Source organism: Elgaria multicarinata, chromosome 8 (genome assembly GCF_023053635.1).
Source record: "Elgaria multicarinata webbii isolate HBS135686 ecotype San Diego chromosome 8, rElgMul1.1.pri, whole genome shotgun sequence".
Lineage (NCBI taxonomy): Eukaryota > Metazoa > Chordata > Lepidosauria > Squamata > Anguidae > Elgaria > Elgaria multicarinata.
Window position 1 is genome coordinate 85,587,582 of NC_086178.1, and position 24,145 is coordinate 85,611,726.

A 24,145-nucleotide genomic window follows, 5' to 3' on the forward strand; every position below is an offset into this window, starting at 1 on the left:
GGCCCGAAACCACGTTCAGATACCCATTCAGGGCAAAAATGCGTATTGCGCAAAACGGGCCGTAACGGCAGCTTCCCAATGAGATAAGTGAACCAAACTCACCAGGTGCACATGACAAGGTGGGACACATATAAAAAGCTTCAAAAGTTGCCCCGAAACCACGTTCAGATACCCGTTCTGGGCAAAAACGCGTATTGTGCAAAACGGGCCGTAACGGCAGCTTCCCAATGAGATAAGTGAACCAAACTCACCAGATGCACATGACAAGGTGGGACACATATAAAAAGCTGCAAAGGTTGCCCCGAAACCACGTTCCGATACCCGTTCTGGGCAAAAGTCCATATTGCTCAAAACGCACCGTAACGACAGCTTCCCAATGAGGTAAGTCAACCACACTCACCAGACGCACATTACTAGATGGGACACAAATAAAAAGCTCCAAATGTTGCCCCGAAACCACGTTCCAATACCCGTTCCAGGCAAAACCCAATATTGCTCAAAACGGGCCGTAACGGCAGCTTTCCAATGAGGTAAGTCAACCAAACTCACCAGATGCACATTACTAGGTGGGACGGATGTAAAAAGCTCCAAAAGTTGCCCCGAAACCACGTTCTGATACCCGTTCCGGGCAAAAATCTGGAACGGGTACAGCAAAAGTACGGCAAAACGAGCCGTAACGGCAGCTTCCCAATGAGGTAAGTCAACCAAACTCACCAGAAGCACATTGCTAGATGGGACAGATATAATAAACTCTGTAATTTCCATGAAAGTCAGGTTCTGTTACCCATTCGGGGCCATAGTTCATATTCCCAAAATTAGCTGGAAAAGAAAATTATGGGTGAGGAAAATGAGGCACTATATATTGTTGGGAAATTGCCTCGAAAGGCAACTTCTATGTGTGTGAATGCAATCAAATAAACCACTTTCATTGTACTAACTGGAACATTTAATAAACTTTCTCAGTTCTGCAAAGATGGTTTCCTACAGAAGCCCATAGTTGTCATGTGGTTTGGTAGTGTGCTTAAAATATCAGTCTATGATGGCATTGTTGGGGTTGGGCTGTCTCATTCCATTATGAAGCTTACAATGACCTGTGGCTATTCACATCTTTCAACCTAACCTATCCCACAGGGTTATTACAAAATTAGGCAAGACCATTGTAGTTCACCATGCGTTTCTGGGTGGCGGGTGGGATATAAATGTTCTGCCAGGTCTTTTGAGGATTGCCATGGGAGTATTGGAGGCTGCGTTCCAGGAAGTCCAAAAACGCGGCCCCCAACCCCTTCCAGGGCTGATGGAGGCCTTCCCCCTCAGCCCTTTCCTGTGATGTTCTGAAGCTTTATTAACATATACGCTTCTTTAGTCATATTCTTTATGAAAACATGAATACAAGAAAAATAACCACAAACAGTAAGAACAAAAACAATGTACATAATATCTATCTATATATTCTCTCTCTCTCTCTCTCTCTCTCTCTCTCTCTCTCTCTCTCTCTCTCTCTGTGTGTGTGTGTGTGTGTAAATGTAAATGCTAACATATAGCACCTGTTAACATAAATTTTTGCCTACAGTGTAGATTATTCATTTCTCACAACACTTTGAACATTTGAATATACCACGAGAAGCTTGATTTATCTCAAGGCAAGAGAGCTGGTACCAGTCCTGACATGCTCCCTCGCACAGAACCATGGTGTCCTCCTTGGGTTTCTTGCACTGATCACCCATTAAGCACAAAGACCAAGATGAAGTGTAATACTGTTGTATTGCTGAAGACAAGAACTGGATTGTAGAGAATGCTCCTTTTGGTGATTTTCTAGAAACAGGACTATTTAATTGCTTAATTTCTCTGATTTATTTGCTTCTTTATTCTCTGCTGCTGTCTCTGCAGTAAACTTGGCTGTGGAAGAAATGATTTATGCTTGAGAAGTTTGTTAGAAATATGGCAGGTTCTTGTCCCTGACCTTAGATACGAAAGACGAGCGTAGAAAAACACTGCAGAGGACACCACGTATCAGTATACTGAGGTGCGACTCGAATAGGGTCGGACCCTGATCGGAGCTTGCACACCACTTTTATTCACATAGGGTCAGCTGACAATGGAAAAAGGGGAGTGGAATGAAGGGGGTGAGATGCACAAAGAAAAAGGGGAGTGGAATACATTTACACAACCTGTGTGAGAGGAGTGAGCTAAACAGGATACCTTTACCTAATCCCATCTCCCTTCCCTGCCATTCCACATCTCTCTGGAATGTGTGAGTCAGCTACTTCCTCTAGCAGGGTCTACAGAAAACACAAAGGGCAGCTTAGAGTTCAATTAACCCCTTCATTTCTTACAAGTTCATTTGCAATCCACTGCCGTACAGGCAACATGTCTGCTGGGAAAGGGACAGGTGAGCCACTGCATAGCACATGTGCAAAGAGACATACAAAAAGTTTGGTTGACTTACCTCATTTGGAAGCTGCCATTACGGCCCGTTTTGAGCAAAATGGTTTTTTGCCCGGAACAGGTATTGGAACGCGAGCGAGCAGGGGTGGGTGGGGCGTGGCTGCACCCGTGAAAAAAGCCTTCCGGAGGAGGAGTGGGCTCCAGCTGAATTTGTGCCACCTCCACGCCCTATTTTGCCTAGAGCTAGCACCGGCCCTGCTACTGAGAGAAAAGAGTCTGGTTCAGGGGTCTGGTTGTTGGTGTCAGTGACTGGAGCTAACTGGTATTTAGCTTTTATCCCTTTTAACAATTCCCAAACTTTAGACAAAACTTCTGTTGGCTGTTTGTCATACTTATTCATATCTTCTCCTAAAGAATGGAGTTCTATAGGAGAAGATATGTAACCAAATGCACAAAGAAGATATGTAACCAAATGCACAGTTACAAGATGGGGGACACTTGGCTCAGCAATACTACAAATGAGAAGGATCTTGGAATTGTTGTAGATCGCAAGCTGAATATGAGCCAACAGTGCAATATGGTTGCAAGAAAGGCAAATGCTATTTTGGGCTGCATTAATAGAAGTATAGCTTCCAAATCACGTGAGGTACTGGTTCCTCTCTATTCGGCCCTGGTTAGGCCTCATCTAGAGTATTGTGTCCAGTTCTGGGCTCCACAATTCAAGAAGGATGCAGACAAGCTGAAGCGTGTTCAGAAGAAGGCAACCAGGATGATCAGGGATCTGGAAACAAAGCCCTATGAAGAGAGACTGAAAGAACTGGGCATGTTTAGCCTGGAGAAGAGAAGATTGAGGGGAGACATGATAGCACTCTTCAAATACTTAAAAGGTTGTCACACAGAGGAGGGCCAGGATCTCTTCTCGATCCTCCCAGAGTGCCGGACAAGGAATAACGGGCTCAAGTTAAAGGAAGCCAGATTCCAGCTGGACATCAGGAAAAACTTCCTGACTGTTAGAGCAGTGCGACGGAATCAATTACCTAGGGAGGTTGTGGGCTCTCCCACACTAGAGGCATTCAAGAGGCAGCTGGACAACCATCTGTCAGGGATGCTTTAGGGTGGATTCCTGCATTGAGCAGGGGGTTGGACTCGATGGCCTTGTAGGCCCCTTCCAACTCTGCTATTCTATGATTCTATGATTCTATGAGTTCATTCCAAAGGAAATATCTGTATGGATCTAATTTTCTTTCTGGGGGCTCTGGTTCTAAAAGTCTCTGCCTGTTGCTTCTAGCTACTTGGGGGCACTGCCACTCAGCAGGATTTGCTGACCAAGGCACTTGATACTTGGCATGAGAATTGGGACCCGTGTTCTGCTTGGGAATAACTGAGGAATGGGGCCCAGTGTTGGCATAGGTTACTGCCTGCACTGGCTCTAGGTGTGCTTTTTTGCTATGGGAGAGCTTAATTAAGGTGTTAAAAGTCCTTAGCAGTTCAGAGGCTCGCAAGATGATACGAGACAGTTCATCCCAAGACAAGGCACTTGGCTCTATGGTACCTAAAGTCATCTTTGTTTGTCCATTCACTCCAGAATACAGGGGAGACTTGAACTCAGCTACGTCATAGTTCCACACTGCATTTCCATTGACTTGAATGTGCTGCACTTTTCTAGAAAGGACAGCTAGTAATTTCTTTCTACTTACATATGCTTCTGGGAGTTCTCCTTGACTTTGTGTCTCTAAGTAGAAGGTTTGTTCTAGGTCCTGACAAGGAAGGAGGGCTTTAAGAACTACTCTCATCCACTCTTGGCAATTGGTATTTCTGAGGTTGTTCATGTTGATGCTGTGTTCTAACACTGCAGCATCTCCTGGGGAGGCACTAATCGTTACTAATTGGGTCAAGTCTACTGCATCTACAGTGGGATAGCTTTGCCAGACCTTGGCTAGCCATGCTACAACTGTATCTCTATTGAGGGGGCCCAATTGGTCGGCAATGGCTTTGGCTTGACTAGGAGTCCATTGACTGGCCTTCATGATGGTTTCTCTAGAAGTCCTGCCATTGGCATGGGTTCTCGTGACTGAACGAATAAACAACTCTTGGTCTTAGGTGAAGAGGAAAAGAATACAGCTAGGCAAATCAGTCACTCATGGCGGCTTGCTCTCACAAGCTGGCATCTGTAGTATGGCCTGTGTTTCTTGTTCTAAAGAAAGAGAGTGAAAGAGAGAGAGTGTGTGTGTGTGTGTGTGTGTGTGTGTGTGTGTGTGTGTGTGTGAGAGAGAGAGAGAGAGAGAGAGAGAGAGAGAGAGAGAGAGAGAGAGAGAGAGAGAGCTAGCTTCCCTCATCTCCCAAACTTGAGGGTTTTTGTATGATCTTATCTATGGGAATAGATAAGCTATGGGAACTTGGCTATGGGAACAAAAGAGGGTGATTTGGGATGATGGCTGTACTTGATGCAGCCTGGAGTTCAGCAACAGGGCTATATTAGCATGTGTATGACCAGGTAAAACTCTTGCCATCCAGCATTCATATTCTGCTTAGTTTTACCTCTACCTTTGTCTCTGGGGAATACATTTGAAGAAGTCTGTCAGGAAATGGTTACTTGACCTAAGCCTTCTGTGAATGCTCTCAGTCTGTAGGTGGGTTTTGGGTCACTTCAAAATGGAGTCAGTACTGCTGACAGAAGCTACCTTGTAACAGAGGGTAAGGGGAGGGAATACCAGCAGCTGCTACATGCATACAATACAAATGACACTTGCTGAAATTCCCTTTTGTATACAACCTCCTTTTCATATGGGCACAGCTTGAGAAACACTGCTTTAGTATAAGCATGCATGGCTTGATTGCAGTCATGACAATGGTGTATTGGAGAGGAGGGGATTAAACCTCCAACCATTTCCCCTAAATTCCACCGCATACATGGGGTCTGGAGTTGAAATAGAAAAAAAAAATCCATTGACCTTTATTCTGATCTTAAACCACTAGGATTTTGCTTATTGAAGAATCTTAATGGGTTGTAGCCAACTAGCTCCCATTAGCCAGTGAAAGAGACACTGCTGGTGGAACAGATTCAGCCTTTCTCCCTCCCTGGCAATCTGCTCTGGAGAGTTGGGGGATGTTGTTGTTGTTGTTGTTGTTGTTGTTATTATTATTATTATTATTGTATTACAAATAAATAAATAAATAAATCTTGTACGTAATTATCTCCTTCCCCTTCATCCTCTTCAACCAAAGTAGTATAACTTTAATCCCACAGCTGCCACACAAATGGGGATTTCCTTTCCCCAGTGCTGCCAGGCCTACTCCAATACATTGGTTGCCTCACAGAGGCCACACAAAGTAAACATTCCCTAACAACCACCATTGTACCCAGGGCATTTCTTAATAGTTTTGTAACATCTGATTGCACTATGAGGAAAACATAACTATGAATACGTACATATTTTGTATTGCAGCCTGACACATTCCTCAATTGCTCTTTTAAAAAGTAAGTTATTCCCAATACGATCTTGTACATTTTCATAAAAGAAAATGAGCTATTCCTATACAGTACTTAGATGTGAGTATCTCTTCATGCAAGCCCAGTGAGAACAGACAGCGTCATCAAATGAGCATTTGATAGCACGCTTGTTACTGGGCATTCACAGATTTTTGTGAGTCCTATTCCCAACACCATTCGCCTCCCACGCGTCTCCCACACCTTCTGATTGTTGTCCTGTCTTAAAAAAAGACCCAGGAAAATCCACTTTTTTCCTGTTGCGAAACATCCTGCCATTTCCTGCTGTGTGCAGGAAAAGCAACACACACACACACACACACACACACACGCACACTGAATGGGCCACATTCTTTGTTTATGTGTCCCTATTATGGGACAGAAGCACAATTCAAAGCAATGTGAGGAAATGCAATCCCCCGCAATCCCCCCCCCCCACCCCTTTGAAGATTGCCTAACTGTAGACTTCAGGATTTCCTCCCTGGATTTTGGATGTTTTACAAGGGAGAGGGCCTTTTCAGTGGTGCCCCCCCCAAATTATAGAACGATCTCCCCAATGAGGCTTGCCTGACGCCAACATTGTTCTTTTCGGCGCCAGGTCAAGACTTTTCTCTTCCCCCAGGAACTTAAAAGCATTTAACAATGCTGAGTTTGTTTGTTTTTTAACGGACCCCAGAAATGTTGTTTTTAAATGTCGTGCATGAAAATCTCTGCCGTATTGGTGCTGGGAAAGTGGCACAAACATAAGGTTGACACAAATAATAATGACGGGTCTCATGGAAGAAGTTGAGAAGACCACATTTGCCACTGTGCCTGGGCCCAGGGCCAGCAGGTGGGGACCAAGGAGCAACCCTTCTTCTTTTCTGAACCTTCAAGCCTGAGGGACTCAGATCCCATTCTAAAGACAACACAAAGTTGTTAATGCAGAAGATAATGGGCTGGGAAATGACTGCTGGGAGCATTCAACTGCTCTGTGTTTTATGTTTGATGAGATAATACAGGCATTGTACCAGATCTACTAGCTACATTTGGCCTTTAAGGAAAAATAAGAGGCAGGCAGGCAAGAGTAATGAAAATAAAAAGCTGTCTTGTCCTGGTGGCCAGCCCTTGCATGGGTGCAAAACTCAGAGGTTGTATCTGCTAAAGTATCTGGTCTTTCCTCTCCATGCTACATGACTTCACTGACAGCCATGATACATCGTGGCACAGGGAGAACAACAGCTCCACCATCTGCACAATGACTGGGTGATGAATTCCTTTCAGTGAGGAAAATGCCATTGTTGTGTCTTGGGAGCCAGTGTGGTATAGTGGCTAAAGTGTTGGACTGGGAATCAGGAGATCTGGGTTCTAGTCCCCATTCAGCCATGGAAACCCACTGGGTGGCTTTGGGCCAGTCACAGACTCTCAGCCCAACCTACTTCACAGGGTTGTTGTTGTTGTGAGGATAAAATGGAGAGGAGGAGGAGGAGGATTATGTATGCTGCTTTGGGTTCCTTGGAGGAAAAAAGGCAGGATATAAATGCAAAAATAAATAAAATAAAAATAAGTTACCTCTCCCACCAGCTGCACCAGTATAACCAGATAAATGAAGGGGGAAAAAAGTGGTGAACAATATGTTGTAAAAATACAGCTAAATTAAGAAAGGGAAATGGTAGCACAAGGTACCTTACAGACAATACTTTTATATTGTATTTTATATTATGGTTTTATACTGTTGTTTTATACTATGAAAAGTTTTAATTTTTGTGAACCGCCTAGAGAGCTCCGGCTATTGGGAGGTATAGAAATGTAATAAATAAATAAATAAAATAAAATTTCATATCAGGAAATAAAAAAAAGTTTCCAAATTGATGTGGAATATAATTTTTTTATTTGTATTGCTGCATGAGTCGCAGCATATCCAGGTACATGTGTTTTAGGGGATCAACACCCCAAATAAAATCAGTATGGTTCCATTCAGTTATATTCCTATAGAAAACTAAATTAGTGATTCGTTGGAGCAATTGCTCGATGTTCTTTTTGCCTGTGACAATGTCCATTCCACCACTCCATACAGCAGTTGGAACAGGCATGTCTTCCATTTTATAGGATGGAGGCTTGGTCTGTTGAAGAAAAGATGCAAAATAGGAAAAGAGGTTTCACTGATCAATTTGACAATTTTCCTTGTTTTTCAGACATTTCATCATACAAATTATCAGCTGAATGGCATCAGGGCCTAGATGCCATTCAACCAAGTTCTTCTCATTCAGTTCTTTTCATTTATCCACTGTAAAACATGAAACTCTCCCATGAACCAAAAATAATTGACAAAATTCTCATAATAAAGGTTAATTGTATGATATTTCAGGACTAAATAAACACGAATTATGCTCCTGACCGTATAGGTGAGAGCACATCAAACAGTGTTGAAGAAGAATACATTGATTTAAGGCCACCCTATATTTGGGTCAGAACTCTCTGAGGTTGGAGGGCTCTGTCATTTCCTAAGCCCAGAACTGAGCGTTGAGTGGCATTTGCCATCTTCTCCATTGTTTTACCCATCTCGTTCCCATTGTTTGCAGTGGGGGATATTGTTTAGAACAGTTGTAACTGGTCTAAATGATGTCCCATGTTGGGAGCATAGTTGGGGTCTTGGGGGGGGGGTGTTAGATCTTTTGGATCCAGAGTCTATCCTGCTCATCCCACACCATGCTCCCAATTCTATCCCCTTTCCAGGAGCATGGAGGGTGGAGATACAAGATTGAATCTTCTCCTCTGATATTAGAGCTTTGTCTACAGCCTCAAACTTTCTCTAAATTCCTCCCAGCCCCTACATGGGGAAACATTCAGACCAGCCCTGAAGCTGGTCTAAATGATTCCACCATCCCATTGCAAGCAATGCTTATTTAAAAATGGAGGAAGAGCAACAAATGCCCCCCTCACTTCTGCTCTCCCAGGGACCATAGGACTGCCCTGAATGAGAAATTCAGTTCAGTTCATATTCTGAACCAAACACGATGCAATCTGTGATCAAAGTCTGTACATTTCCAAACTTGCAATGTGATTCGTAGATCCAAAAAGTTGTGTCCGACATGCACACATTTGAAAAATACACATGGGGAAAAAATTGTACTTTTGGAAAATGTGCACAAATACACTAATTGATGGGAGAAGAACACATACATTTCAAAGATGCGGACAACTTCTGTGTATGTTTGGGAAAATGCACATGCAAGTATGCATAGATCTTCATTGAATAGGAAAAATAAAACAAACAAAGGTCGAATGCAATTAGGGCTAGGTCTACACTACTGCTTTATAGCAGTATTGAAGTGTGCTTATAACTGTTGGGGCACAAGCCACATTCCATGTACCACTTTCATCCTATCATATGCTGCTGTACACCACCCTGAGATCTTAATGATATAGGGCGGGATACAAATGTTTTAAATAAATTACAGAATTTGGAGGATGTTGGCAAGTTCAAGTTTTGCTGATTCACACATTCCTAAATCAAATACATATATATTTTTCAAAATGTTTGGATATCTTGCATCTCACTAGTTGAATTGTTAATTAACATCTTTGATTAAAGAAGTCTGATGTTTTAATAAACAGTTTGTAATGAATTCTGATACTGTAGTATTGAGAAGTTACTTTCACAATACTCTAATACACACAGATCACCATTAGAAGGTTGTCGCACCTCTTGCCTAATCAGATCCACGCACATATTTTTACATTCTGAATTAAAGAAATGGATTGTCTCATTTCCACATGGGGCAGGAACAGTTACCTAGTGCAAGAAATGCACTCTTCCTTCCCACAAAGAGTGAATATTTATGTACAGCACCCTAGTTTAAAGAATGATTGGAAATGATTAAAACAATTATTGAGAATGATCATCATGGAAGTTGTACAAGGAACAGGTATAGGAACTAGGTATAAGTAGTTAAGTGAGACTAATATTAAGAGGGAAGGTATGTGACAGTTTTCAGAAGTAAAGAAACAATATATGGTAAAAAGTGTCAAAAAGCAAAGGCTGTTGCCCAGAGGAGAATTAATACCTATCATAAATATATAGAAGAAGTTGCCATTTCAACAGATTCATTTTCATGCTTTGATTTTCTCTCAGTTCCCCAAGTTATGGAAAACTGATTACACAGCATTGATAACAATAAGCTTTTAACAGCAGCCAAAACCACTCATTACATCCAACAAATTAATATCTGACAAATCACCATTATTATTCCCCCCACCCTTTCCTTACCATGTTGTACACCAATTGGTTCTTATGGCCATAGTTAAAATATTTAAATTCTTTTGATTTGAAAACCTAAAAAGATGGGAAAGAATTATGTGCAAATAGTAATTCGGTAAGTTTTCAAAAAGATAAATAATCCCACACTAAAAAACCATAAAATACAAAAGGTGAAATAGAAATGGAAACTTAAATATTCACATGCATACATTAAGCACTAAAACACATGTGGGGGACCATTTTCATCTAAGGGCAGAATTTCAATCTGGAAAGGTCTCAGGGGTCACATTCTATTTGTAGGTGGGACTAGCGATGGGACAAAAATCCACATGAGCCTTTGAGGGCAACAGATTTTCACCTCTTCAGTGCCGAAGGACAAAGGGGTGCAGGTCTGGGTGGAACTCAGTTAACGCAGTGGGGTAAAATATGCAATTTCCCTGAGACTGGGGAAATTGTGTATTTTCTCCCTCCTCTCTAGGCTGAGGAAATTGCCAAGGGGGCGGGGCTTTATTGGTGTGGGTGGAGGGAGGCAAAGCATGCCTATACTTAGCGTGACCATATGGAAAGGAGGACAGGGATCCTGTATCTTTAACAGTTGTTTGGAAAAGGGAATTTCAGCAGGTGTCAATTGTATGCATGCAGCACCTGGTGAAATTCCCTCTTCATCACAACAGTTAAAACTGCAGGAGCTATACTAGAGTGACCAGATACAAAAGAGGGCAGGGCTCCTGCAGCTTTAACTGTTGTGATGAAGAGTAAATTTCACCAGGTGCTGCATGCATACAATTGACACCTGCTGAAATTCCCTTTTCTACACAACTGTTAAAGATGCAGGAGCCCTCTCCTCCTTTCCATATGGTCTCCCTAGATTTACACATCCCTCAGAAGTAAGAAGGACAAGCCTCTGCATGTCTACTCACATCTAAGCAGGACAAGCCTCAAGGGTAATGCATGACTGAAGCAGCAGGTTCCTCTACGGACCTTGCCCATTTGCTCTGGCAAGGAAATGAGGTTATGTGCAATTGCAGGTGATAGAAGATAATAGCTGTTCCCCACTGAGTATTGAGAATGGGAAGCTCTTGGGAGAAGGGGCAGGCTTGGGGGAAAATCTGGCAGCCCAGAATGGGAACACTCGCAGGACATATCTGGCCCACAGGCTGGAGGTTACCGACAAAACTTACAGACAAATAGCAAATATTGATAGATACATATTGAATTGTAGGGGGGGAAATGATTAAACACTACCTGGGCCCAGTGGACTACTGTTTTCACAGAAGAAAAATCAGGATAGGTTCCAAGATATACATCTGCCCGACTCTAGAAAAGCAATAGACATGGGCATCGTTTTAGAATGTGCTTTTCTGATAGCAGTAAAGAAAGAAATGAATGAATGTAAGAGTTTATTATAGAAGCCACTGTCATGTTAATAGAGGCAATATAGTGTGTGTGTGTGTGTGTGCGCGCGTGCATGCATGTGTGTGCATGCATGCACATGTGTATCTTAGGGGTTGGAGGGTTAATTTGCATAACTGGCCATTGTGCACATTCAGTAAGTGTCATGGAGAATGTACACATAAGGTTGCATAACATGAGACAACAGGATGCACATGGTCTACAGACAGAAGCCAATGGCATATTTCTTGGAAAATATACATATTTACTGGATAATGTACAGAATGCAGTTGAGATATGTACATTTTATTATTATTATTATTTATTTATTTATTTATTTATTTATTTATTTATATAGCACCATCAATGTACATGGTGCTGTACAGATTACACAGTAAATAGCAAGACCCTGCCGCATAGGCTTACAATCTAATAAAGTTGTAGTAAACAATAAGGAGGGAAAGAGAATGCAAACAGGCACAGGGAAGTGTAAACAGGCACTGGTAGGGTGAAGCTAAACAGTATAGAGTCAGAACAAACTCAATATTTAAAAGCTATAGGGAACAGAAAAGTTTTTAGCTGAGTTTTAAAAGCTACCCGGAGAGAATGTACAAAATCCTATTGAAATATGCACATTCCACTAGGACTGTTGGAGATTATGTATATTGAACAAGAACTATGCAAAGTTCTTCTTCATGAAGCGTGGAGAATGTGCACAGTATCTGGTTGTTATGCACATTTACTATTCAATTCGCATTACCCATAACATAAATAATAGAATTACAGGAGATTTGTATGCAAATACAGGGTTCTGAGCACAAATGGTTTTCATTCCTCATTGTGATGTACAATGTCCGATTCTCAGAGATTCACCTTCCCTTCCAGTACCCTGAGCCAAAGCTCATCCCACTGATCAGGGTATCTAATCATTAGGGGACTGTTATCTGGGATGGGGCTACAAGGGGGAAAAGGGCCATGCTTTTCTCTGGATCCTTCCCAGTGTATCTAGGATGTCAATATTGTATCACCATAAAGTAGGGCTGTGCACTGCCCCCCCACTACCCACTTCAGAGGCTGGTTTGGAGCTTCCAAATCTGGATCTGGATCAGGATTCAGATGTCCAAATTATTTAGACATCTGATGGGCCGGCCAGCACCCAGCTTTTCTGGGCGCCCACTAAAGCCAGCCATCCATCACACGAACCCCCCACCATGCAAGCCCCCCTGCCATGAGAGCCCACCCAGCAGCTTGATGAGTGTCCACCCGAGCCAAACACAGAAGAGGCCATCCATCCCTAAGTCCTAAGTCTCTTGCATTTTTCTTCTACATGATGTACAGCTCCCAATAATTGGACACAAAGGGGAGCTCATTTGACAAAACTTAATACTTGGGCATGACTATACAGGTGTATGGTTAGATTTTGGAGACACTGAAGGAATGGATGTAATTATTTCAGATGTAATAAAATATGATATAACTCTGGCAATGTGTTTGTTGTCATAATGAAATGATCACATAAATAGCATGTGCCTACACGTGGAAGAAATATTTCATCATCCAATCTTGCAAGGAAGTTGAAATTAGGTGAAACATCTAAAATTATATACTGGCTAAATCTTATCTTGTGAAATAATATATAAGAATAAATCAACAATGTTGAAGAAATTAAAGAGATATTTGAAAGAAATAATGTAATAATCATTTCATTAGATTCATTATAATGTAATAATCATTTCATTCGATTTTTGATCTAGACTTATGGGACATCTAATGTGTGTATGTTTGTGTGTGTGTGTGTGAGAGAGAGAGAGAGAGCAAACAAGAGTGTGCACACATAAGGATATGTAGACTTATTCTATTTGAAGGAGATTACAAATGAGTACAATCTAATGTGGGAAATGAAATGAGACATTGGAAAACCTGGACAGTTTAAAATGGTTTTAACTGTTTATGTTGTTTTAATCTTTTTGTGTTAATTTTTTTAGACTGCTTTATCATGTTGTATTTTTTGTAATGTTGGTGTATTTTTATGAATTGTTATAAACTGCCCAGAGATCTTTGGCTATGGTGTAGTATAGAAATTAAAGAAATAAATAAATAAAAAAGAAGAAGAATCCATATAGTTTTATTTAGCTAAAAACAAAATCAAATCATAGAATTCACTTACCATGTTTAGGTTTCCATCATTAAAACCTGCACCAAGGGAAATTACTTGGACACAAAGCTTGTCTATTCCTTGATGGCTACACAACTTGGCATTCATTTTTTTTATCTTGTTACTAAAAAACTGAAGTTCTTTATTGCCCCATATATACTGCAAAACAAGAATACATAAATCAATGTGAATCTCTTTGGACTATGTCTAAATAATGAATCCTTATCATAGGGTGACCAGATGCACCAGGAAAAACCAGAGACCTCTGGAAAAACGGAGGTCTCCAGGGCAACTGGGACTGGCCCCCAATTCACCAGAGAAAAGGGCTGGAAGATGCATTCCTGGACTCCTCATACTGGAGGACAAAGGAAGCCATGGGCTAAGGGAAGATGACTACCCCCTTCTTTTCTTCAATTTATTTATTTATTAATTTATTACATTTTTATACCGCCCAATAGCCGAAGCTCTCTGGGTGGTTCACAAAAAATAATAATAATATTAAAACAACATTGAGCAATATTAAAATTGGATTTTCAGTAGCACTCAAAATTCTCCACCCTGTTTGTGAACAAAGAAAGTGGGGGTGAAGGATGAAATTTTCCAACAATTCAGTGAGAGCCTGAAAATGTACTTTTTCAGCAGATTGATCAGAAAATCCCTTCTCTTTGGAACTCCCTGCCCCTGGAGGTCAGGCAGACGCCAACACTAGGCTGCTTCCGGCGCCTCCAGAAAAAAACCTCTTATTTTGATAAGCCTTCCTCAACTGACTAGCCATTGTTTTTACTGGTCCTTTGTTTTAAATTGAACAATTTTAAAATGCTTTTTTAATCGTCTTCCTTTTTGCTGTTTATACTTATGTGCACCGCTCCAGAATCTACTTTAGATATGGAGCAGTATATAAATGTAAATAAATAAATAATAAATAAAAATTCATTTCTGAGAAATGTCAGCCCAGCTTATCATGGTATATATATTCATGGACTAGAGAGTCTACTTCATGCTTCTGAGAAGTGGGCTATAGTCTGCAAAAAAGTATGCTACAGAGTGGCCCCATTCAAAAGACACCTTAAACCACGGCTTTAACCATGGTGGTTAAGCCAAAAAGACAGGCTGTGTTCAGAAGACACCTTAAACCATGGCTTTAACCATGGTGAATAAGGCAAAAAGCCTTAATCACCATGGTTAAAGCCATAGTTTTAGGTTTCTTCTGAATGGGAGTTATATCTGCTAGTTCTTAAGCATAGCAAAAGGCTGTGCTATGATAACACATGTGACCCTTAATTTGCCAGACTCCACTTGCCATGACCCACTGAATCCACTGATAACAAAGGTTTAGGAGGGTGGCTTGACTTGTTGGAAACACCGGCCAGCATTTCTTTTCAGAAAAGAAGATTAAGGTTCCAGCTAAGAAACCTTTTCCCATTAAGATGTGTTAATTTGTAATGTTGAGGCTCAAGTCTTCCTCAACCCTGAGATGCCACCCCTAGAGCAAATTGAACCATCTCTGCTGCCCCTGCCTCTTTCAATTAAGACAAAGTAGGTGCAAGCAATGGGCACTATGTGGTCCATGTCAAGAAGCCCTGAAGCATCTTAATGTGTGTCAAAGTGAATACACACTTTGGGGGAAAAGGAAAAGGAAAAAAAGAAAAAGAAAACAGTTGAATGTCAAGGAGAAAACCTTTTAATTTAATAAAGATTTCTCTACCACACCCCCAATTATTTACAAAATGAATGATTGCCCATCACTAAACACACATAAGAAAAAGATATGAGAAATACCTACTTTTATTAATGCATGAGGAAGTGACAAAAGCAATTTCTGGGCCCCCTTGACGTCCGCAAGTGTGTAGGAAGGAGCCAAGGCCATGAAGAGCTTGATTTTTTCAGCAAGCTGTGGCATGGCTGAAAAAGCAATAAAACCTGCAGAGGAGAAACAATTTCAAAAACTGCCAGCTGTAAAACATTATTATATTACATTATTATTATTATTAATAATATTAATACATTAAAGACAATAATTGCATTGGTCTTTGGTAGGGATGATTGCCAGCTTGCTGGATTCATGAGCCCGTTCTTCAAGCTCCCTGCAGCCTGATGAGCTCACAGCAGCCATCCACCCTGGTCTGGAGCCTCTATTGTTGTATACAATGGAGGCTCTGGAAATTGCATATCTCCTTCCTTGCATAAATTCTGCCCATAAAGGCCCCATTTACGCAAGATTAAAGGTGTGAATGCTTTATGGTCGCCATTTACACAAAGTAATAGATATACATTTTCTGGAAGCTCCACTGTACACAGCAATGGAGGCTCCAGACCAGGGCGGATGGACTCGTAGCCTCATCGAGCCACAAAGAAGTTCATGCAATGCTGTGGGTAGCAGCTTGGCGAGCTACCACCATATCTGACTAGCTGGCTTTTGAAAAGGGTTAGATGAATGAGAGGATGGATTTTTGTTGTAAAGAAGAGGATGGCCATTGCTAGGGGTGGAAGAAATCAGCAAGTGCTCACCCCATGGGCACTCGACTTGCCACTGCTGGTGCCCACCCTCGCAAGCCAAGCAAGCCTACACCAAGCACTCCCAAGGCTTACAAGCACTTGGCAATCTACACTGTGTTAATGGCCATTTCTGTTAGCATGCAAAGATAGAGGATCTGGAACTAACACATTCCCCCCATGCTGACTGGGGCCTGAAAGGCACTGCTACAGCAAGGGTATGCCTTTACCATTGCATTAATAGGGCCTTGGCAAAGGGAGGGGGGTGAGTGCGATTTCTGGAGAGTCCTGAAAGTGCACATTTCCCCCCACTGTGTGGGGGAAAGGGTGCAATGTCAGAAGCCAGGGCATGGGTTTGGGTCATGCCTGCTCCGGGAGTATCCAACTGGGTCTGTGAGGGCCAGACATGGGGGGGGGGCACTGCCGTCACGGACTCAGTCTTACACTCGCAACTTCCCTAATTATATCTTTAGGACCTTCTTGATGCATTTGGCTATATACTTTTGAAAAGGAATACTATATTTGATAGCCCCTGGTCTAGTAACTTTGAACTGAGTATGTTCTGAGTCGGGATGGATAGACTCACCCTAGTCTACCTCATAAAATGGCCATTTATGCAAGTTTATGGTCTTTATTTGCATAAAAGGCCCATTACGTAAAAGAATTAAGCCACCATTTTTACACAAAATGGTGGATTGCTGAGGGAACGAGCAACCATGCACCGCTCACTGGTCAATTGTAGATCAGCTGGTGCTTCGTGCCCTGCACTGAACAGATGGCACGGTCCATGGACTCCAGTCCGGGGGGCTGAGTGAGTGGGTCTCTGTCAGACTCCCCCCTGATATCTGCAACATCCCTCAGCCTGAATAATGAGGTTCTGATTCTGAGATGTCTTCTGAAAGAAACATACAAAAACTCTACATTTTTGGTCTTCGAACTTTGTTTCCATATTCTAACACTGGACCTCAATAGCCAGTGTTTGGCAAAGTCAAGAAGAACATAATGATGAAATACATTCCACACTATTTATTTATTGCAATTATATACCACCCCACAGTCAAAGCTCTCTGGGCGGATTACAAAACCAATCAACTTACCAATTGAACTACCTTGGGAGTGGCCAACATAATATAATCCATCTTGTTGAGTCTTCTGTAGGATAAAGTTAATGGCTGCTGGAATATCATACATTCCCATTTCATGAAAACTGTAACATATACACATACACAGTGGAGTTGAAATTAATCCAGACAATACTTGAATACAATAGTATAGATTGTGCAGTATAAAGACATGATGATCATGCCATTTGGATAAGGTTGCAAGTTTATTCTTCTGTGCAAACAGTTCAGAAATAAAGGGAAATTTTATTATTATCATATTCATTTCAATACGTATCCCTTACTTAAACTTACTCTGTTACTTTCAGCATGTCATGCTGCAAAGTAGTAGTAGCATTTTTAACTTTTTCATTATCAAATAAAAACGATTGTTCACTATTACAATTCAACATTCAAAATTCTAGGCATGTGCTCCGCTCCGATTAGGAGCGGAGAAGCAGTAGCGGGTTGGCCTGCTCCGCCTTACCCAGAGGCAGAGTAGAAGCGGACCGCGGACCCCTAGAAGCAAGGCGAAGAGAAGCGACCATTTTTCGGAGCTCCTAGTTCAGGCGGAGCGCTCCGATCGCCATCTTGAAAACATTTCGCCCATAGGATTGCATTGCGGGAAATAATCGCAGATACCTGGGTTGTTTCTGAAGCTATCGTTCTGGAAATTCTTGTGCTCAGAGAGTCGTGGATGGGGGTCATTTTGAGACTACTCTCACCTCTCTGCGTCGTGCGGGTCGCATGCTAGAATTTTTTACAAATCGGGTAAACAAACGGACAGCGCGGGTCAAACGGCGGTTTTCGCCCATAGGATTGCATTGAGGAAAACAATCGGGGATAACTGGGTTGATTTTTAAGCTATCGTTCTGAAAATTCTTGTGCACAGAGAGTCGTGGATGGGGGTCATTTTGAGACTACTCTCACCTCTTTGCGTGGTGCGGGTCGCGCGCTAGAATTTTTAAAAAAAGCGGCGGGAAAAATACCTTTTTCAAAGGACTGAGGGGCAGAGTCAGCTCCCGGTCATGATCACATGATCCCAAAGTTAGAGGAGGGCATAGGCAAAATGGGTAACTTGGGATTCTGGGAAACTTCTCTTTCTTAATCTGAACAGACTTTTCCCAGTGTTTTTTAACACAGTAGCCCCACCAAATGCACAAACACAACCTGAAATCATATACTAAGCCAAGAATAAGAGATAGAAACACAGCACTGCTACCCACCCTAACTTTGGGGAACAACTGAAAAGATGTGGTGCAAGGGGATGAGCTCCCCTAGGGCATCTCATTGTGGACGTGCCCCATTAGAGCCTTCCAAAGAGAGTAAAACGGTGGAGCAATGCCTATCATGAGTTGAAGTGAGCGTTCTACTTCTCTCTTAGTGGTGGAGCGATGCCTATTATGAGTTGAAGTGAGCGTTTACTTCTTAGAGCTGTTGGTGAAGCAATGGCTTTCTTGAGCTGAACTGGCAGCTGCTTCCCCCTCCCCCGGGCACGTCCCCCTATTGCTGGTAAAAGACAGATATAGCCTTTTTAAAAAAGTTCTTCTTGCTGTTTATTCAGCAACACTGCTGCTTTTAATTCCACCCCTCCTTCGTTTATTTATTTGTTTATTTATTCCATTTTATATGCATTACTGGCTTATCCTTGGCTCACTTCCTTATGCCCCCAGAAATGCCAGCTGCATGCCTGCCTGCCTTCCCTCCCTCCTCCCCTGCCCACCTCGCAGGGATGTTGTGTGTGTGGCTTTGACTCAGGGGAGAAGTCCTTCCTGCGCTCACTTGGAGTTTTGGAAGTTCCAAATTTTGCAGGTTTAAGCCCCGTCAAAAAACAGGGGATGATGGGACTGCCTTGAGTCTCGGCGTGCGTATGTATCCCTGGATAAGCTTTCATGGTGGTGAGTTTGAGGTGTTTTTTTAACGTGCAAAATTGACGGAGCTATGGAAAGGGGTGTTGGATTTTCATAAATTCCCCAAAAATCAGAGGATGATGGGACTGCCTTGAGTCTTGGTGTGCGTATGTATCCCTGGATAAGCTTTCATGGTGGTGAGTTTGAGGTTTCTAACGTGCAAATTGATGGAGCTATGGAAAGGGGTGTGAATGTGGTGCCCGATTTTCAAAAATTCCCCAAAAATCAGGGGATGATGGGCTTCCCTTGAAACTTGGCGTGCGAGTGTATACCCCCATGAGGTGTCATGGTGCCAAACGTGAGGTTTCTAACTTGAACTGAAAAAAAGTTGTATAATTTTTTAGCTTTCAATGCAAGCCTATGGGGGGGGGGGAAACGGAGCTCCGATCCGGATCCGGAGCTCCGAGCAGAGCGGAGTGGAAGTGGGCGGAGCGGGGGCAGGGTGAAGCGGCCTGCTCCAAAAATTGCGGATCTGCAAGTGAAGCGGAGCGGGGGGTCCGTGCACACCCCTACAAAATTCCCCTTATTCCACTCTCAGCTCTAAAACTGACTTAAGAAATACAATGTGGGAAAAGGGAATAATGCTTAGAATTAGGACTGATGATGTACTGATTACATATCATGAAGATATTAAGAATTATTTGTTTACTGTTATTATAAGGAAATATACTTTTAAATATACTAATAATGAAAAAATAAGGAATGTTTATCTAGAATAAATGACCTATGGATTTTCCATGACTCATAGGAATTTACAGTGCAATCCTAAATAGGTCAATGTGTATAGGTTTGCAGCCTTAATCAGCTAAAACAGTTTGGAACAGCAACAAAATGTTGCAGTGTTGAGAGGCGGGTAATAAATAAATAAATTGTTGTTCAGGGTTACAGCCGATCAGCTAAATCTGCACCCACTGAGCATGTTCAGTCTTCATTAGGCTGTTTTGGTGCCACAAATAAGGTAACTCTACTTCTATACAGCTACAACACCCATCTATCCAAGGTACAGGACAAGCTAACCCTTGAATTCACCTGAAATCCCAAAATTCTTCTTGGTCAATTGAAAGGGTCTGGTGTCTTCTTGACCAGGAGGTCCCTCTGTTGTTTATCATCCAGACATCATAGCCTGCATCTGCTAGAACAAATCCCAGGCTATTGTTGGGAAGATTTGCAATCCAGCACCTACCCTCAAAGACCAAACCTGGTACCAGTAACACCACTGGTCTAGCTCCTGGAAAAGAAACAAAATGAACATTATATATTTTTGGGTTTTTTTTGTCATTTTGCCTCTTGACCTTTCACCCCACCGGTTGGAGCATCAAAAAATCCTACTCTGGTGTTGGTAATCCCTAAGTTGGATGCAAGCCTACTTCTACATTTATAGGAGAACTTCATTTTCTCCCTTAAGTCAAGAATGATTGCTTGTTGCAAAGTGATTTTTCAGATCTACTACTTCTCTTTGTACTACTTCACAACATCAAGAAACCAGTGGAGGCTGGTGGCTCTAATGTCAGTGAGGCGATGAATCTGCTCCAGGTTTCAGTCAGAACCAGTCAGAGCCCTGAAGCACTTTGGATAGCTCCTTTAGAGAACTCTGACTGGTTCTGACTGAAATCCAGAGTGGATTCACTAGCCACCAGCATCCACTGCAAGAAACACACTCTGAAATATATTGCCAATGCATATACAATTAAGATTAGGTTTTTCTATGCTCAGGTGATCCCAGCATACCCACACATTGTGCAGTGGTGCAAGAATTAATAATATGCATGTAACTCTAAACTCAGCTATCTTATTTTTCTTGACTTCTCTCTTAATTGTCTAGGAAGAAGGAGCAGAAAATATGGCCACTTCTGGAGAAAAATGTAGCCTTTCTCTAGTTACCTGGCCTCCCCCAGACATTTTCCTTCACCTGCTCATCCCATCTAGTTCTCATTCTCTGTCATAAACATACATCTTCCCTGCACTACCTGCTGGCCAGGAAGAGTATAAGAGCATGCCAGCAGGCCTCTTTACCTTGTCTTAGAAATTAGGGGAGAGATAATACTATCCTCAAAGACAGGAACAGCCCAAGACATTTTACCGCCTGAGGCACAACAGCAAATTATGCCCTCTCCCCTCTTCCCCTGACTCAAGACACGGCCAATAATACCAAAAGCCAGTCCCACCATTTTGGCAGTTGAAGCTAGTCGACAAATGCTTACTATGGTATAATAAATTTGTTTGTCTTCAAAATGTCACTAGTCACTTTGTGGTAGGGCTGTGCATGGTCCCCCTGATTTGCCTCGGAGGCCAGTTCAGAGCCCCCAAAACAGCCCCGATTTGAATCGGCGTGCTTTGAGGGTTGCCTGTCTCGCCTCAGTACCGAAACGAGATTCGGGGGCCCCGAGGTAACTTGGCCTTGCAAGTCCCTGGGTACCGGCTGCGCAGCCGGCACCCAGAAAAGCCAGCTCTACTCAAAGAGTTAAACAAAACACCAGCATTACATCACAAAAATACCTGATTTCTCAGGACTGTGCATTCCATAAGGAATTCTGTTTGCCTGAAGGTAATAGCCATCAGCTGTAAGAATCTCGTATTCTTCATATGGGTATCCCCAATGTTGAATGATTTCATTCTGCAAGAAACAATAATGCATTTGGCCCAAATAAAAATAAGTGGATCAAAAATATTGTTAAGTAAACATTATTAGTCCTAAGCTCCCATAATGTAATAGACAATGCATTTAAATGTTTTTAGCACTCTCTAATATGGCCTTTCTTTCAAAAGCTCTCTTGCATTTCAAGAGCTGGTGTGCTTTGTGTCAAGAAATACGAACTAGGCGTGTTGTGGAAATGGCCAAAGCTTTTGGCGCTACAGATTTAGGGCAATGTGACACTAAATATACAACCCACTGCACATACTCTGACTCAATCTGAATCCAAACCACAGGTGATTAAGTCAACTGAAAGCATTTCAAAAATTTAAGGGTAAGATATATTGTGAAACACAGTGATGTTTGTTTGCTTGTTTTTTAAAAATACATTTTTAAAAATAAAATAAAATTCCAAGACAAAATCAACCGAAAGAATGAAAAATAAAATAAAAGAAGTAAATATAAATAAAAAGAAATACACTGAATTTAAATCAACTTATTGTGAGAGGGTGGTATATTTAACTTCTATTCATATCTTTCGCTTTGCTTTACAGATGAAAATATATGTGGAGTCCTTGGGCTGTTTAGAGGTTTTCTTTATAGTTCTTCTCTATATCAAACTTAAATTTAGTCTCTTTTCCAAAATATGAGGAAAGGCCATCATCCCTCCCCAGACAGTGGCCCCGTTCAGAAGACACCTTAAACCACAGCTTTAACCATGGTGGTTAAACTAGGATGCCAGGTCTTGTTCAGAAGATACCTTAAACCATGGTTTAAAAGCCTTATTCACCATAGTTAAAACCATGGTGGTGTCTTCTGAACATGGCCTGGTATTCTAGCTTAACCACCATGGTTAAAGCCATGGCTTAAGGTGACTTCTGAATGGGGCCTGTATGGCTTCTTTTCTCCTGATGCATGTGGAGAAGAGGGTTGCCCGTGCTCAATGCTGAGCAGCAGACTGTCACTACCATCCAATGCTTGAATGCCATGCTCCAAACCTCCCTCCTGACCTTTTCCATTTTTGCTAACTCATAGCGAGGAGCAAGGCTTGGGCATTCAGTAGTGCTCCTTCACTGTTCAGTTCAAATCCTTGAACTAAAATCAAATCAAATCCCTGGGAGTTAGTATGAAAAGTTTACCAATGTCTGTCCAGATAGAATACATGCTGCTTAAACTCCTACCACAAATCAGGCCCTTTCTACACCATACAGGTGTAGAGGGATGGAGAGGGGGCGATCCCAGACTTATCTCCTTCCAGGATCGTCCCACATGTCCAAATGGCCAGCACAACATCTGGAATGGGAGGAGAGACGTCACGCGAGTCAAGGTAGACATCTTTTTAAAAAGCTACAGGAGCTGGAGTGCGCTCCTGCACTCTAGCAAAAGGTAAGTGAAAAAAACACCACTCCCGCTCCCCCATCCCCCCCATTCCTCCCGGCCCGGCTCCTTCACTCTACTGATCTCCGCTACTTGCAGGGAAGAGGGAAGAAGCTGGGATAGGCGCCCACACACCTCCCACAGTCTCAGGATGATCCTGAGACTGCGGGAAAAATCAGGTTTCCCCAGGGATTATTTCTCCCTGGGAAAACCCATGCTCATCCCCCCCTCTGCCCCTGGGAGTCTCTGTACATCATTTGGACACACAGCTCGGCTGTGACCAGTCCGGATTTTCAGCCTCAGTCTCCTCTAGGCCTTGTTTAACAAGTTGTGGCCTTGCAGCTTTTGCCAAATTAAAACACTGAAAAGTAGAGATGCCCTGTTACTCTGCTGTCCTTGACCATGTATCAAATAGTATAGTGTAGAATATATTGGGGGGAAATACTTGAAGCAGACACACATCTCTCTCACTCTGTTTCCCTCCCTCCGTCCCTTCCATGTCTGCTGAAATCCTTTTGAAATCATGGATCATGGCGGATCCCTCCCCAGCATAATCACCTTTTCCAAATGCATCTGAATGAACAACTTACGATAGTCATGAATCCTTGAGGATTCAAATGTCTCTTGCTTGTGAATTCTTCTGAATGTGTAGTCTGCTGGATTAAGCATGCCACTGCCATAAAAAGCCACATCGTAGACCTTGTAAAAGAAAGCCAGTCATTTCAAACAGTAAGTTTGACCTCTGAAAATGTCAGTCTTTGGTATGGGAGAAAAATATGGAACAGAGAGTAGTATTTGCAGAGAATATATATAGGTAATAAAGGCAGTAACAAAATAATATCAAAAAGTATTAGAAAATAGCAGTTCATGCTCTTGCTTATGGTGCTGCTATTAATTAGGATGCCAGGTTCAGACATTAGGACAGCTAATTTACCTGTCAGAGATGAATGAATAATATAATTTTCCCCAAAGTG

General features: G+C 42.2%; 1 protein-coding gene across 1 annotated transcript; it reads right to left on the reverse strand.

Annotated features, from left to right (window-relative positions):
• Positions 1-7,740: 7,740 nt before the first annotated feature.
• LOC134402959 (lipase member M-like) lies at positions 7,741-23,942 on the reverse strand. The gene is made up of 9 exons (XM_063132924.1): positions 23,762-23,942; positions 21,659-21,776; positions 20,192-20,390; positions 17,250-17,359; positions 15,443-15,579; positions 13,672-13,818; positions 11,358-11,429; positions 10,122-10,187; positions 7,741-7,974 (listed from the first exon to the last, which is right to left on the reverse strand). Exons 1-9 carry the CDS (start codon positions 23,861-23,863, stop codon positions 7,741-7,743), a joined length of 1,185 nt encoding a protein of 394 aa, XP_062988994.1. The 5' UTR covers positions 23,864-23,942.
• Between the last annotated feature and the right edge of the window lie 203 nt (positions 23,943-24,145).

Coding starts and splice junctions, on each gene's coding strand:
- LOC134402959 (XM_063132924.1), bottom strand. CDS start 23,863: ATGTGGCTTTTTATGGCAGTGGCATGCTTAATCCAGCAGACTACACAT. Junction 21,777..23,761: donor CTCAAGGATTCATGACTATC/GTAAGTTGTTCA, acceptor TGTTTCTTGCAG/AATGAAATCATTCAACATTG. Junction 15,580..17,249: donor CTCCCAAGGTAGTTCAATTG/GTAAGTTGATTG, acceptor TCTCCTCTGCAG/GTTTTATTGCTTTTTCAGCC.